This window comes from Silene latifolia, chromosome 1, assembly GCF_048544455.1.
Source record: "Silene latifolia isolate original U9 population chromosome 1, ASM4854445v1, whole genome shotgun sequence".
NCBI classification, from domain to species: domain Eukaryota; kingdom Viridiplantae; phylum Streptophyta; class Magnoliopsida; order Caryophyllales; family Caryophyllaceae; genus Silene; species Silene latifolia.
In genome coordinates this window covers 195,396,914-195,413,447 of record NC_133526.1, presented here as the reverse complement: position 1 = coordinate 195,413,447, position 16,534 = coordinate 195,396,914, and the positions used below count along the sequence as shown (strand labels likewise).

General features: G+C 35.7%; 2 protein-coding genes across 3 annotated transcripts; one reads left to right on the top strand and one right to left on the bottom strand.

The window, feature by feature from the left end:
* The first annotated feature begins 695 nt into the window (after positions 1 to 695).
* LOC141615508 (phosphoinositide phospholipase C 2-like) lies at positions 696 to 3,905 on the top strand. Its single transcript, XM_074433800.1, has 9 exons — positions 696 to 1,111; positions 1,211 to 1,404; positions 1,509 to 1,677; positions 2,191 to 2,427; positions 2,515 to 2,714; positions 2,857 to 2,974; positions 3,077 to 3,217; positions 3,301 to 3,387; positions 3,472 to 3,905. The coding sequence occupies exons 1-9, from the start codon at positions 767 to 769 to the stop codon at positions 3,775 to 3,777; spliced, it is 1,797 nt and encodes a 598-aa protein (XP_074289901.1). The 5' UTR covers positions 696 to 766; the 3' UTR covers positions 3,778 to 3,905.
* A 209-nt stretch (positions 3,906 to 4,114) lies between these two features.
* Positions 4,115 to 7,569, bottom strand: LOC141615481 (uncharacterized). Of its 2 annotated transcripts, none has more exons than XM_074433799.1 (6): positions 7,379 to 7,569; positions 6,920 to 7,033; positions 5,778 to 6,115; positions 5,309 to 5,404; positions 4,697 to 4,756; positions 4,115 to 4,613 (listed from the first exon to the last, which is right to left on the bottom strand). In XM_074433799.1, exons 2-6 carry the CDS (start codon positions 7,023 to 7,025, stop codon positions 4,410 to 4,412), a joined length of 804 nt encoding a protein of 267 aa, XP_074289900.1. In that variant the 5' UTR covers positions 7,026 to 7,033; positions 7,379 to 7,569; the 3' UTR covers positions 4,115 to 4,409. The 2 variants fall into 2 exon arrangements, with proteins under 2 accessions (XP_074289900.1, XP_074289899.1); XM_074433798.1 differs by having other exon boundaries at positions 5,778 to 6,112; positions 7,379 to 7,517.
* Positions 7,570 to 16,534: the final 8,965 nt, after the last annotated feature.

Genomic DNA, 16,534 nt, shown 5'->3' with positions numbered 1-16,534 from the left:
GAATACTCTCTTACTGATTTGCGATTCACCCTTAGGCCTTAGCTTATAGGAGTAGAACACGTGCTATATGTATTTTCTGTAAGCAAGAAGATAGAATTCGCTCTTAGTGATTCGTGATTTTTAGGGTACCCGAGTGAATCCGGTAACCGTGGAATAAACAAAAGAGTATGAGTCTGACACACTCCTAGGACTATTCTTAACTTTTGCCTTTTTCCCAGCTTACAATAGTAAAAAGTGTGAAGGAACATATTTCATGCTTTTAGAGGAAACTTGTACAGCCTGACAACCTTAATGAAGTGTGATCATTAACTATAGCAACAGAAGACAATCCAAAACCAATCAATATTACACGTGTCGGTCAGTTTAACGACTAAAGTCATTGAACGGTGATACTCATGACATGCGTGCAAAACTATCCTTAAGAAAAACAGAACATAACCGCGAAAGAAAAACTACCGTGCATGGGCAGTATGCGGTTATTGCGCGGGGACCTTTGGGGTCTGTTAAAAGAGACTGCCGGCTTACCGTGCTGTCGCGTATCTCTCGGGGTTTGGTCTCTCAAAGGTGTATCGCCCTAGGCTGCTAATGAGAGATGTTCCTCGTTACCAAAAAAAAAAAAAGCATTAACTACATGAAACATAGTACATTATTCTCACTTAAGCAGGAGGCAATTCCAAAAGTACAGATGTTTAAGTCGCGGGCAAGTAATTTCACCTTATTTAACCCGAGACCCTGCAAGACAGAAAAGCCGCAAGCTTGATCAAAGATGCAGGATATTAAACAATATCTATCAACAAAAAGTAGTCTAATTAAACAATCAAGGCAGGCATACAACTTCTGTTTTTGTTTCAGTCGCATGTTTCGGCTGAAAATGGCAGAGCCGCCAGAGGATGTTGTCGACTTGTTCAATCATTACTCCGAAAATGGTTTTATGACAGTTGAACATTTACACAAGTTTCTGGTAGATGTTCAAGGAGAAGATAAGGCTACCATTGATGATGCTCAAGACATTTTCCTGAAACATCTTAATGTCTTCCAGAGGAAAGGTCTTAGCCTTAATGCCTTCTTCCGGTATCTTTTTGGAGACCTCAACTCTCCTATTTCCCCTGAGGTAACTCTTCAAAATGTCGTAAACATTTTCCGCTTCTTTTATTATATACTGTAATAATCAGCCAAGTCAGGTAACCATTTATATATGGTTGTTCTACAGATGCACCATGACATGAATGCACCGCTGGCGCACTACTTCTTGTACACAGGCCACAATTCCTACTTGACAGGAAACCAGCTCAGTAGTAACAGCAGCATTGAGCCGATTATTACAGCTCTCAGGAATGGCGTCAGGGTTATCGAGTTAGATTTATGGCCTTACAAAAAAGACAATGTGGGAGTTTGCCATGGAAGGTATTCTGTCCACTATGATCGCGTTTCATTAATACGTGCAGTAACTCGGTACACATTATAGTTCCTGAGATTTGTATGAATTCAGATTTTGTTGAAACCTGCAGGACACTGACCTCTTTCGTGGAACTCGTCAAGTGTTTGGAAGCAATTAGGGAAAACGCTTTCGTGGTTTCGGAATACCCTGTCATCATTACCTTTGAAGACAACTTGAATCAAAATGATTTGCTCCGGAAAAAAGTTGCTGAGGAAAGTTTTCTTCTAATGAAATTAACAGTTCTAATTGCATAAAGTAAATTAGCTCATTATGTTATCCGCGCTTCATTGATGTCAAACAACCGCATATAGGACCCTAGACCTGGCAAACGGGTCAGTCGGATCATGATAGAGATCACGTCATTATAGTTGTGGTCATTTAAGTGCATTGTTAGTTTGTTACCATTTCATTTTGGCTACAACTCAGTTTGGATCAACGGTTTCCAAGCGGTTCTGAGTGTGGCCCTTTCGAGTAGGGTTTGGGTCAATCGGGTAGGGCTTGGTTCGGGTCATTTTGAGTGGGTTGTTATCAAGTTTTTGGGGATAACCGTCAGTATGCAAAAATAAACATTCAGGTCAGGTTGAAAAAGGTTGGGCCAATTCGGGTTTCCGGTTAGATTCGGGTCCCTAATTCGGATACGGGTCGGGTTGGGGTCTATTTTGCCATGCAAGGTGGTCTGTAACCGTCGAAGGAACATTGCAGTTGCTGTAGAAACATCTTTGTTCCTCATAATGACCTCTTTTTATATTCAGATGGTGACCTCAACATTTGGAGAGATGCTGTATCCAGGAGCAGACTTTCTCGAATTCCCCTCACCGGAAACTTTGAAGGGAAGAATACTAATATCAACCAAACCGCCACAAGAGTCGCTCGACAGTCTCAAGGACCATGAACATGATCTCCCAGAACACGGCCCTACTAATATAACAGTACCAATATCCGAAAATGCAGGTGATTTCAGAAATAAAGCCGACAGTACACAGAATAAGGTTAGCTTGATTCGAATTTTTCGTTTTGTATTAGAAAAAAAAAGAAGAAAAAATCTTCTATCGATCTTTGTTGATGAATATTGTTAGGGAACGAAAGAAATAGAGGAAGAAGATGAAGATGAGGCTGGTGTTCCTGAGTACAGGAACTTAATTGCCATTCATGCGCGGAAGCTGAAAGGTGAACTAAGAAATTTGTTGAATGACAATTCTAAGGGAGTAAACCGCCTGAGCATGAGCGAGCAGAAGCTTCAACATTCTGTAAGAACTTACGCGGCTGATATTGTCAGGTTAGTCTTTTATGTATGCTTTCCGACACACTTTAAATAAGACAGATATCAGCTAGCTTCAGAATGCATCTGCATCAAAACTAGCCTTGCGACTCCCTTTCCGCCAAAATGGAGACTCAATGTTTTCACATCACCAATTTAGGTTCACACAGCGGAACCTGCTTAGAGTATATCCAAAAGGGACACGGATTCTCTCGACAAATTACAATCCTCTGACAGGGTGGACTCATGGAGCTCAGATGGTTGCATTCAACATGCAGGTTTGAATCTTTAGTTGTATAAGTTTCACCCTTTTTCCGTCAGTTGGTACGACCATGACTTGAATTTCCATGGCACACATTTCTGTACTCGAATCTAAAAAGGGATACGGAAAGTACCTTTGGATCATGCAAGGAATGTTCAGGGCCAATGGTGGATGCGGTTATGTAAAAAAACCAGACGTCTTGCTGAGTAACAAGGCTTTCAATCCCAGCACCGCGGAGAAGGTCAAGAAGATTTTGAAGGTGTCCATCTTCTCCTCCACTCATGACACTTAGATCCACGTCCGTGTCGATCCTTTTAACTGAATCTGAATAACACATGACAGATAAAACTATACATGGGTGAAGGTTGGCATTTGGATTTCCGCCCGTCATCTTTTGATCAATTATCTCCACCCGATTTCTTCACAAAGGTAAGCTAATAGGTTAAGGTTATTACTAAGATTTCTAGCAAAATTTAGCAACTTTCAGAGATTAATTGTATTTTTTGTGTCTAGCTTTCGATACTCGGAGTTCCAGCTGACATGAAAAAAGGGAGTACACTACCTATAGAGGATCAATGGGTTCCAACATGGAATAAAGAGTTTGAGTTCCCGTTAACCGTTCCTGATCTGGCTCTATTAAGAATTGAAGTACTCGAGTATGATACTACTCGAAACCATGACTTTGGCGGCCAAACTTGCTTGCCCGTCTCGGAGCTTCGGAGTGGCATCCGAGCAATTCCGTTGTACAACAAGAAAGGAGAGATCTATAAACATGTGAAACTGCTGATGAAGTTTCAGTTTGTATTGCCAGTCGAGTGATTGCATTTCGACTTTTAATGCCAAAGAAAACTATATATCAAAAGGGCAATGTCTTAATTTACGATGGTGTTCCGCTCATTATTCTTTGATTCCGGAATATGAAATTAATAAAAGTAATACAGTATTATGTATAAGATGAAGTAACTCTAGGTTAAGGAAGTTCTTTCAGTTTTTTGTTCTTCTCGAGTAAAAGGAACCGCATGGTCAATCCTAATTCTAACAGGATGTAAACCCGCAGCTATATAACGAACTATAGAAACTACATCAAGGGGAAACTAGAAAACAAATTCATGCTACGACAACATGATATAACGGTACAAGTATAACCCACCAATCAGAACTAAATAATCTTAGTTTTTTATTCAATTTCCAAATTTCGATACATGTAGATAACATAACAGGAATATAAGAGAAGGTAACAATAGAAGGCGAGAAGAAGGGTAGAGCTAGAAAATGTAGGTAAAAATCTACGAATTCCACATTATATCTTCATTAAAAGAACAGGTAAACAAAGTTATAGAGAAGAACCTGAATGTGACGGAGTACAAGTTATCCATAGTGCAGATATCAATAGATGAAGCGAGTCATTACGCTGTCATTACAGACCTTAATCTTCTCAACTACTGAAGCATCTATTCTGCAATGGAATCCGGACCATCTTCTACAAAAGAAGGGTTTTCGTAAGGGTCCACCTCAAAGTCCTGGTCAAGATTCTGCATCGTCTTCCCGACCTCAAAAGCTTTTGTCCCCATTGTTGTAAAAGGCAAGAGACCAAAAGCTCGGGCAGTCTTGATCTCTCTAGCAATTTTTCTTTGGGCTTTAGCACTAATTCCGGTCTGCAAGAATTCAAGAGGTGCAATTTTAGATAACCGTAATCCAAAAGGTAAAGCACAATGTCATTATAAGGTCAATACGTTACCTTGCTCCTCTTGATTAGTAAACCAGCTTCAGTTAGAAAGTTGGCAAGGAACCGCACATTCTAAGACATAAATTGAATACAAATCAGTGTTAAAGAGACAGAGTGAAACACAAGATCAAAAGGGAGAAAGACAGAGTGCATAATTAAACACAAAAGTACAAAAAAGCATAGGCAAAAACCAATTCTCGAGGTCTAAACTTCACCGAATCAAGATGGCTTTGTGAACTGGTGGGAGCCACGGAACACTTAATCCAGGGTCATCAAATTTTCATGAGCCGTTAAGATTATCATGAGAACGCTTTCCTCGGAAGTTATAGTGACCTCATATACATTAACAAAACTCTTGTAAAATCGTTGCTGGGTTTTTTATTAGTAACCAATTTCATACCGTTAATGACCATTTTATCTTCAAAAGTCGTTTACTTAGTAACTTCTTTGTTGTCATATAATTCATGGTGAACACAAATTAACACCGTATTAGTTGGGCTCAGAGAGAGCATTTCGCCACATGTTACAATTATCAAATACCATGAAAAAAGAGCTTTCACTGGCAGTCTTTACATCAAACATAAACAAGTGAGCACTTTAGTCTTTAAAGTACCATATGCTTACCCTGAAATCTGCATTTTCGAGAACCTCCTTTGTAGTTACTTCAAACTCAGCCCATTTGTTTGGTTTCCAAACTCCTGGTTTCCTGATATTCAGATCCTGTGAAGAGTGAAACGGGGATTAAGAAAGTGAACAATTATAGATTTATAGAGAAGAGATGTCATAGTATAAGGGACGGAATCAGATGGTCACACTCTTGAACAATGTACAACGTATCTAACAACCAAAGATTTTACATATGTCCTATTTATAAATATCTTACATTCATACTCCGGACACGGTACAGAGAATGTGGAAAAAAAGGGCACATAACATTTCTCCATGTTAAAGTAGATGACAAAATTTCACCAAAGGCGCCTTAAAATATGTGATAGTAAGCCGAAACTATAACGAATGTTAGATGATACAAAAATGAGCAGTCCCTTCGCTATAGAAACCAAACAGCAATGACATACAAGGTTCAACTCCCTACCTCAGGGGTATAAGTCATTTTGGGCTTAAGATTCATGTCAGATCTGTAGGTATAATCATCGGCTGCAATCTCCTGTGGATCGACCTCGAAATATGTAGCTGCCTGCTTCAACTTTCCTTCCATTCCATCTGGTAATGTGGTGAGAGAATTATTATCTCCTCCAAAACCTCCAGAAGCATCTTCACCATGAGTAAAACGGAAGCCTGGTCCATAATGAGCATTCTGAACCTTATCAAATGAACGGAATAAAGAATTTGTTTGGTCTTGAGAATCACCAAATATACGCTTCTCAAAGTCATCAGGAGACTCAGCTGAGTTTGAATTGTTGTCAGGACCTACTGAGCACCATGGCAAATAAATAACATCATTTTCGGCTATTAATTTTAGCATTTACTAAAATAAGAAGTGTAAGACGATACGTATCTACTATCTAAACTAACAAAATATGCCATTTCTTACGGTTCAAATGCTATTCTATATACCACGCGTTTTGCAATGTGCTACCCTAGTTAGCACTCTCTACCTAATACCGACAAGACTGCAACCAATATACTACCTAAAGCAAAACGTGAGTTTCTTATGTCAACCAGTAGCTTCAAATGATATTCTACTAATGTACAGAAACATGCACCTTCACTCAAATCAGCGAATTTACTAGCTCGAGAAATCTCAACCAGTAGCTTCAAACACTCCATCGACCATCTAATGTCACATCTAATGTACCATTCTATACAACATGTTCACCAGAATACAAAGACCCGGCCCTCAATGATCACACATTCACACCTCAAGCATAAATCACCCCTTCATAATCACGCTTTCTGATACATAGCACAGCATATGATCTCATTATATTAATAAGTGTAACCACCAGGAATTCTAACTACGATTACTACAGATTTGGACAGACGTTGGGTATTTTTTTTTACACAAATACAACATACTACGATAACATCAACTAATATTGCATTGATCCCTACATACTTTTCGCTGAAAGATGCAAACATCGAAACTACTTCTTACTAATCTCTACAAAGGACAGGTTAGATTGCGTACATCTGATCTCCGAATAAGGACAATGCAAATGAATATGCAATCAGCAAACATAATAAAATACCAAAAAAAAAAAAAAAAAAGTATACCAGGTAATGGATCAGTAAAGCCTGGGAAAGTAGACATGGATCGATTACATTGACGATAATGAACCCCATTGTTTACGGATCGAAGAACTACCCGGAAAAGTTTCATACTTGCTCCTGATAAATACAGTCAACAAATGAAAAATAAACTAAAAGTTACAATCCAGTTAAATTATGACCAAAAACCCTTGATTGAGGGCTCGATAAATTACTCCCTCCGTCTCAATCATTTGTTTAACTTTGATTAAAATACCGCTCACAGAGAATAAAAGAAAACAAATGATTGCGACGGGGGAGCGTAAATTATCAACAAACTAATAACCCACTTTCTATATTAGCTAAACAAACATAATCAAGATAAAATAGCTAAACAATCACAAGAAAAATCAAACACTATCTTTTGCAATTCATAGCTTAACGAGATGAACAAATGATAATATTTAATCAATTAAAAGAAATTACCAGAAAATTAAACACTGCCCAGAAATTATGTGGACGTTCAGAGCAACATTATTTGCAAATAAAGTCGAGGGAAACGTCGTCGTTTTGGAGGTGATAGAAGCTATAGAAATGGCGGATAATTGAATGGGGTTTTTTGTGTAGGGTTTTAGGAGTCCATTTTGTGTAATATGGGTTTCTTTTAGATTTGGGCTAACTTGTGAGTTTGGGCTGTACTTGATTATAACACAAATTCTTATTTGTGACGCGTCACAAATTCTGACGGAAAAATGTATTATTATTGTTATGATAAAATGCAGTAACAAATTAACAATTATCTGATAAATAAGAATTTATAGATGGTTAGTGGTTAAATATTATCTGTCATAAAAGAGACCAATTGTGATTATAATCGGTTGTTGAAGTTTAAAGTGTTTCCGCTTTTCGGGTAGGGGTGAGCTAAATCGGTTAACGACTAATCGGGGTAAATTCGGAAGTCTTCTATTTTTAGAATATGAATCAGGATCATTGACATGCGCAATATTTTTAGGATCAAGATTTTACTTTGAATCGATGGAATGATTATGAATGAACTGACAGAATCGGGTTAGAAAATTGTAGGATTTTAAAAACGTATTAAATATAGTTTTTTGCTTCGTATTTGATAATAAAAACATACGTATATTTGAAGACCTAAGCATTTATTAATTAATATTTGTCATTAACGTGCATGGTATTTGAATTTTATTTCTCTACACACATTAGGTTAAATACTTAGATTAAATACCATGTAACTTGGACTGTACTTGTAAGAGCTGAATTGAACTTAAATGAGTTGAGCTTATTTAAAATTCACTATAATATAAATTGAACCGAACTTTTCTTAACTGAACTCGTTATATGAGCTGAACTTTTCTAAACTAAACTTATAAGAGTTTAACTATACTTTTTTGAACTGAAAAATTCTTGTGTCCTCCGGGAGTACGGTATTCCCTACACCCAAAGTCAATCCACTAAATGAAATATTATAATGACTTAGGTGTAAGGAGTACCGTACTCTCGGAGGACACAAAAATTTTTCTTTTGAACTAGGGGCTTTACTTTTCTAAACTGGATTTAGACATTTAGTTGCCTAAACTAAATTCACGGACCGGGACCGGACCGGAAAAATTCCAGTCCAAGACTGGACCGAACCGATTGGACCGGAATTACCAACTTTTTCAAATTCCGGATCGGACCGGAATAAAAACACAATTTTAAGAAAAAAAATGAAAATAACCATAATTCCGGGCATTCCGGTCCGGACCGAAAAATACCGGTCCCGGGCCGGAAACCGGAATCTTGAAAAATGGTGGACCGAAGACCGGACCGGAATTTTTAATTCCGGTCCACTCGATTCCGGTCCATTTTTCCGGTCCGGACCGGATTATGCCCACCCCTACATGTAAGATGTACCCATAGACTCCTAACTAGAGGTGCCAATTATTGACGCGACCCGAAAATACGACACGAACCCAACATGAAGATAATGGGTTAGGGTTGAGAAGTTGTGACCCATTTAAGTAATTAGGTTGACACGGACGACACAAAACTTAAATGGGTCAGGTTAGGGTTGAGCTCTTTTGAGACAAACCCGACACGAATAACCCATTTATTTAAAAGTGTTATAATATATCTGGGTTGAATCAATAATCCAACCAAACAACTTAAAAATAAGCATTCTCATTCATCATTTTTGGGATAATAAAGTTGTAAAACTTTACTTATCTATTAGTTTACTAGGTTAAACAGGTTAAAAATGACTCGCTACAAGATAAATGAGTTAAACAAGTCGGATTGGGTTATAAAAAAATTAAATGGGTTGGGTTAGGGTTGAAACAAATGACACGTTTATGTAATTGGGTCGGGTTAGAGTTGGGGTAGTGATGACCCGTTTAAAATTGACACGGATACGAACACGACACGACCTGATCTGTTTGTCAAGTCTACTCCTAACCCTCTTCTTTATAGCTTAATTTCAATTCAGTTCAGTTTTGTTCAGTTACCTAATCTCTTCACAAAATTAACTCTTACTTCAGCTACATTGCTTGCATTCAGTCCACCTTAACTCCGTTCAGTTCAATTCGGCTCAAATCCATACAATTCACTTTAGCTCGTTTCAATAAAAAAAAAAACAGTGTCCGAAAAGAATAGAGCCTAACTGAGCACAAATTCTCATTATAGACGGAAGATATCCACCGTCTATAGTTATAGACGGATCAAATATCCACATATTTAAGCATAAGACAAGCAACAAGTTGTATAGCGGGGCTAAAAAATGTTAACACTTTAAGTATATTTGACTCGTCTTTCACTTTAAACGGATATATCCGTCTATAATAAGACTAATGGCTAACTGAGCTCTCATTGCATCAATGATTCAATGCACAACGACATACCGTGGAGTTACATGGAGTATTATACTATGCGCAGATATTATTCAATAATAGTTGCGCACATCGTTGAAGTTGGAACATCATGATTTATAAACTTTGTGGCCATTATTGAATCTTATTACTTATACAGTTATACGACTATAGCAGTTCGTACAATTCGACTAGTACGTGCTTGTTTTCTAGCTAGTCCCACCCATGGTAGGGTAAATGATGATGCTAAATGATGGATTTTAAACTTAAAACTATGATTCATTAATTAACATAATCCGCATAACAGTGATTTCACTGGTGAATTGGACTTGTTGGATGAATCGTCTCCTTAACATGAGAAAATGAAATGAGTTTTCAATATTGTAAACAGTTCAACATAATTACAGTCTCTTATAAATAATATGTATTCTGTATTAACTAATTTCATTATGATGTATTCATTATATATTACTGAATAAACCAATTCCATCATTAATGTAAACTCATTTCATTATGTTGAATCGTGGAATTGGTTTGCACTCGCTATATAACGGTTTTATATTACTCACTCCGTTTCGATCATTTGTTATCTATTGTATTTAGTACAAAGACCAATGAAATGCAAGTGGGTGTCTACTTTGGTAAACGGCATATTGACCAATTTTTAGCATATTCAAGGGTTTTAGCATGTTTGACCAATCAATATGCTAATTTTAGTGTTTGGTAAACAGCATATTAAAACAGCATACTTGAGGTCAATATGTTGTTTTACAATATGCTGCTTACCCCAGCATATTGATTAGCATATTGTAAAATAGGAAAAAAAAAATTCATTTTACAAAGAAAACTAACAATCTACTAATCCTAATTTGTCAATTATCAAACACTCAAATTAATTCTGCTATAATATGCTAGTCAAACCTTCTCATAAAATTTGTCATTTATAATCTGCTTTTGCAATCTGCTTATGCTGAAATTAATCCGCTGTTTACCAAACAGAGTCATTACCTTTTACATATAAAACTTACTAAAAATAGAAATAGATAACAATTCACTTATACGGCTCAAAATGTAAATAGATAATAAATAATCGAGACGAAAGGAGTATTATTTTTTGTCATATTTAGGCTTTGTTTGGCACGACACTTCAGGTAGCTTATTTGACCAAAGTAACTTATTTGACCAAAATTTCAGCTACCTGATTTTTCTGCAAGTGTTTGGCAAGTAGCTAGCTTATTTGGTCAAATAAGCTACCTGAAATGAAATGCTACCTAGAGTAGCATTTGGGATTTCAGGTACCTGAAATAAATTATTTTCCGTTTATTACCCTTTGAATTTATAATATTAAATAATTATCATATCATTTTACGTCATTTTATCAAGAATCAGCTACCTTTTCAGCTAGTTTCCCAAATATTTTTTTATAATCAGTTACCTTATCAGCTCCTAATTTTCAGTTACCTTTTCAGGTTTTAGCTAGCTTTTCAGGTTTCAGGTAACTTTTCAGTTTACAGTTAGTTATTCAGATAGTTTTGCCAAACAAAGTCTTAAGTTAGACACTGAATGTTGATTTCAAAGCCAAAGGAAGTGTGCTAGAAAGAATAACGATCAATTAGGATTATAAGAACAAAGTTGTAGTAAGGTTTAAAAAGCGACTTATGGTATTAAAAATTGAACGCCCATATATAACCACCGTTTTTTAAAGACCCAGACAATATAGAAACACACTAAATATAAATACACATTAAAAAAAATGACCTTGAATATTTCCTTACATCTTTTTTTCCATGAACAAGTCAATTTATATGGATTTTCCTTAAATTATGAAGCGTTAGCCAACAATACAAGCCTTATATAGTTAAATCAAAACTTGAACATTAACCAAGTCTTTCTCCTCAGTGACGGAGCTAGGATTTGATGTTAAAAGACGAAAAAATTTAACCGGGTTGCACTACGAATGTAATAGTGTAAAATAGGTAAAAAAAAAACCCTGAAATTTTCAACTAAATGTTTCAATATTTGCATTGTTTAAAGGAGACGAGCGACCTTACTAGCCTCTGCTTGGCTCCGTCATTGTTCCTCCTAGTACTCCGTATATCTAGTGGCGTAAATAAAAATTGCAATATCTCTATCACAAAGACTGCTAAGTTAAACAATGATAATTTAATGCCTAAGCATTGGCCCAACTAATTTTGTTTAATTAGTTGAGTATCTTCCAAGTAAATGATGTTTAATAAGTCTAAATCAAAGGGATTAGAGACATAAAGGATGGAGTTGGTTACCCTTGAAACAATTATATCCGTTTTAAACGTAAAACAGGTCAAATACTATTTCATATAGATAGATGAGACCAGAGTTTTTCATGCCCTAGATATTATGTTTTTTATCTCATCTATTTATGTAATCTGTTTAAACACATGTTTTTTGTCTCATCTATTTATATTATCCGTTTTATTGTTTAAAACGAATATGTACGTCTTAAATAAAAATTTGGGTAAAGGATGTGACCATATCCAATACATTGATGATAAGTTCTTCTACATTAAGAAATAAGTATACGAGCAGGTCAACTAAACTCCGTACCGGAGCAACAAAAATTCTCTGATTAATTCTGGTCGGATACTATATTTTGTATAAAGTGTCACTTATTGTTTAATAAATCTTTAACTTAATAATTACGATACTCTCAACTTGGGTTCGATACGCATCAACATTGATACTAATGTTATAATGTTGTCATGTTGATCATATCGAACAATATTTGTTTGCAGTGGCGAATTTAGGGGAAGAATTTACAACATGAAAGGTCATGAGATTTTACCTAAAGTGTATTAAGTTATCTCCTCTGCCTCGGTTATTTGTTACGGAGTATTTATTTGTTTCAGCACAAAATTAAGGAAATGACAAAGTTAAGAGAAAAATAATGACGAATTTAATAGTTCTTTCACATGTCACTTGCCTATTTCACGTATCCTCCGACCCACTTATGTAAACTTACCAAAAATAGAAATAAACCCAAAAATGAAATAGGTAATAATTACGAGGACGGAGAAAGTGTTAATTAAGTCATCCACCTTAATGCCATGAGCCCGTGAGAGGATGGAAATACTCTTAATTTATCCTATAAAATTAGCAATAAAAAAGTAAAACGTGTAATAAAGTGATTAAACTTTTTCCCCTAAAAAAAATAATTAAATTATTTACCTTTCATTTTGTGGTACAACAATATGAACAAAATTATCAAAAAAATATCACTTAAAATATAGAAGTGCATTTATAGAAATCAAATTTATTTGTAAAAAAAACTTAATCTACTCAAAAAAAAAAGTAAATATGTTTGTAATATTTTCCAAATTTTATTTTTTGTTTCCCTACTTTCCAAACTTATTATATTTTCTTATGCATTTTCTAAGTAATTATATTGTATTTTTTTTCATTATTTAGTATTTTCTATATTTCAATTTTGTTTACTTCCGAATAAAAAAAAAATCCATTATAAAATAATGTAAACAACGATTAAGAGTTTGAGACTAAGGGAGTAGCTTTAACAACCTTTTTTCTTCTTTTTTTGAACGGAAAATGAGATGATTTCAACAGATAGTACTGAGTTACAATACCACTCTCGCTCTCATGTACTACATCATATCGTACTACATGAATATGCCACCGATGGTACCAATTGGGGGCGATAACGAGCCGAATTAAGCACGAGAACAAGTTTGGCCTTGCTCGGTTTGTGTTCATGAAACAAAACCTAAGTTGGAGAAATTCCGAACTTTAAAAAACTAAACTCGTCATTATGCTCGCAAGCTTTAACCCTAGCTCAAGCCAAGTTTGAACTCAACTAGCTTATATATATAATAATTAAAATTAGCAGAAATTATCGTTGTTTTACTCGAGCCTATATAAGTTCAAACTCGGCTCGACTCCGGCCTATATATAATTTTGTTTACTTTGATATGATTATATAAAGATATAATTATGATAAAATATTTTTATAAACAAAGAGCAAGATTTATATTACTCCTATCTCGCAAATTCGAGCCGCTAGCGAACTTTTGAAGTCGAGCTGAAGTTAGCTCGGCTTGACTCGTTAAGTTATTGAGTCGAGCTTGTATGAGCCGGGATTTGACCGAGCTTAAACTGAGCCGAGCCCAGACTCTCTCATCTCATTATCACTCTTCATACAAAGACTAATATCACCTGATTGAATCATCTCATCTCTAAATTAGGGATGACAATTATGAGTCAAACCGAACCGAAACCAAACCGACTCGAAGGAAAAAAATCCGATCCAAAACCAACTCTTTATAACCCATACCCGATCCACTATTTTAAAAACCCATATCCAAATCCACTATTGGAAAACCCGAACCAAATCAAACCATTCCATTTGTACACGAACCCGATCCAATCAAATATTTTTGAGAATTTAGGCTTTATTGAACTTGAAATTCCAATTTTGTCATATAAAATAAATTTTTTATATATTGAAATCAAGTTTTGGATCGGATTTTGGATTATATGGTGGATCGTGTATGGATTTGGTGCAGGTATGGATTCGGAAAAAGTATAATGGATCAGTCGATCAAGTATGGATTTTGAAATTTTGTATATGGTTCGGGTTTGGATATGGATCGGTGATCCACTAAATTAGTGGACCGGGTTTAAATCTTGCAAAACTCGATCAAACCCGATCCATTGCCATCCGTACTTTCAATGAACATAGACATAGATGTCGTAATCTCTTTACGCGACGTAAGTGAAACGAAAATATAAAAGAACCTTGGCAATGCTTAGGTATATCAGTTAGTCTTGCTGAAGACGGGTCGGAGCAAGTGATAGGTAATGTCACTTATAAAATGGATATTGGGGACAAGATGGGCCACTCCCATGTACTTTCCTCTCTCCTCTATTTGGGTCATTTGTGAGATAAAATGGTATCCGTCACTCCGGAGTGACGAATATGTGCAGTCTTCAATTTTGTGTTGGTATATAGTACTCCTAGTACAATGCAGATTATGCTGTATCCAGTCACGTCCACTTATATACGAATAGTAATTTGACATATTATGCATCTAAAGTCTAAAGCAAATAAAAAAGTTTTTTATTAGATAATGTAATGTAAAAATTAAAAAAGTGAATTGATAAAATTAGGTAGTGGTTCTTTGTTTTAGCATTTGCATAGGTAAATGGCGGTGGACATGCCACAATCTGATTTCGACAGCTGACAGATAATATTATTAATTAAGTTTTTGTTTGATTTTTTTTTAAAACAATGTTTTTTTTAGGGAATAAAGTTTGGTTGTTTATTCGAAATAAGATAAGTTGATGAACAACGACCACAAATTGACGATAAAAAAAAAAAGAAAATTAGTAATTTAATTAGCTTTGCGAAACAATAGCCTCCATACCACACCAATGGTAATATTTGACTTTTTCACACTTGTCGAGACACGTTTTGCAACGTAAATATCTTTTGTTACACATTATTAAAAATTATAAAAATTTGATATTTTTATAGCATTCATAACGATAAATCAAACAAGATCTCACATGACTATATTTTGTCTTATAGATTAAGAATAATATCGGAGATTCCCTACGACCATGAATAGTGACAAAATGGTCAATGTTACCATTGGTCTGGTATGGAGGGAGTAGTATTTTCTTTATCACAAATTCTCATTGAAGACGGACAATATTCGTCATAAGCTGAAATTGGATAGTGTCCCTCTCACAATATGCAAGTGACACTATTCATAGGGTGCTCCATTTCCCTCCCACTTGCCCTCTCACTTGCCTTATTGTGAGAGGAGCACTATCCGTCTTCAGTTTGTGACGGATAGTGTCCGTCATAAACAAGACGCTTTGTTTCTTTATATATCAAAAGGAAAAATTACGGCATGGACTTATTTAGTGAGCATTGATATACGTGTATGAATCAAATGTATAAAATTGAATAAAATGGATAAAGTAGTAACTTATTTAGTGACACTACAAATATTTCAAAAAATATTCCAATTAATAACATCAAGACACAAATGATCACATTTGAGATTTGACAATGGACTAGTACTTTCTGAGTTTTGAGTTCTCCATGACACTTAAGGTCCGAGTTAAGATATGACGGTTCTGATTTAAGGGAGGAATAAAGGGTTGTTACTTGTTAGGAGTTTAGGTTAGGTTCGGATCGAGAGATTTGGAGGGGAAAAAAAGAGAGGGAGAGTATGAGATTTAAAAATTTATTGTTTGGATAGCAAATGAGGGTGGAGAAAAATGAAGGGAGAGAGATTTAGAGAGATTATATCCACAATAGGCAAGATTTTGAGAGAAATTATATCCAAGCCTAATAAAAATCTCTCCACAATAGGTAAGATTTAGAGAGAAATTATATCCAAGTACCCACACCCCATTCCCCCTCCCCTTCCCTTCTCTCCCTTTCCCTTTCCTCCTTCCCCCTCCCGTCCTTTTCCCTCCACTTTTGCTATCAAAACATACTCTTAGGGCCCGTTTGGATTGAAAGAATTGAAGAGAAGGGGAGGGAAGGGATTTAATTTCCTTTGTTTGGATAAAAAATATGGGAGAAAGGAAATGGAAGGGGAGAGAAATGAGAGGACTTATTTTCCCTCCTATAGAACAAACAATAATCTTTCCAAGAGTGACAAGATTTGGAAAGAAAACATTATTTGGACTCTAATTATACCACCACCATCCTTCAATCCTCCATCCATTCTTCATCTCCCTCGTTCATCCCCTTCCATTTCCCTTCATA

Coding starts and splice junctions, on each gene's coding strand:
- LOC141615508 (XM_074433800.1), top strand. CDS start 767: ATGCAGGATATTAAACAATATCTATCAACAAAAAGTAGTCTAATTAAA. Junction 1,678..2,190: donor TTCTTCTAATGAAATTAACA/GTTCTAATTGCA, acceptor TTTTATATTCAG/ATGGTGACCTCAACATTTGG. Junction 2,428..2,514: donor CCGACAGTACACAGAATAAG/GTTAGCTTGATT, acceptor GAATATTGTTAG/GGAACGAAAGAAATAGAGGA.
- LOC141615481 (XM_074433799.1), bottom strand. CDS start 7,025: ATGAAACTTTTCCGGGTAGTTCTTCGATCCGTAAACAATGGGGTTCAT. Junction 5,405..5,777: donor AAATGACTTATACCCCTGAG/GTAGGGAGTTGA, acceptor CACTCTTCACAG/GATCTGAATATCAGGAAACC. Junction 4,614..4,696: donor TACTAATCAAGAGGAGCAAG/GTAACGTATTGA, acceptor GAATTCTTGCAG/ACCGGAATTAGTGCTAAAGC.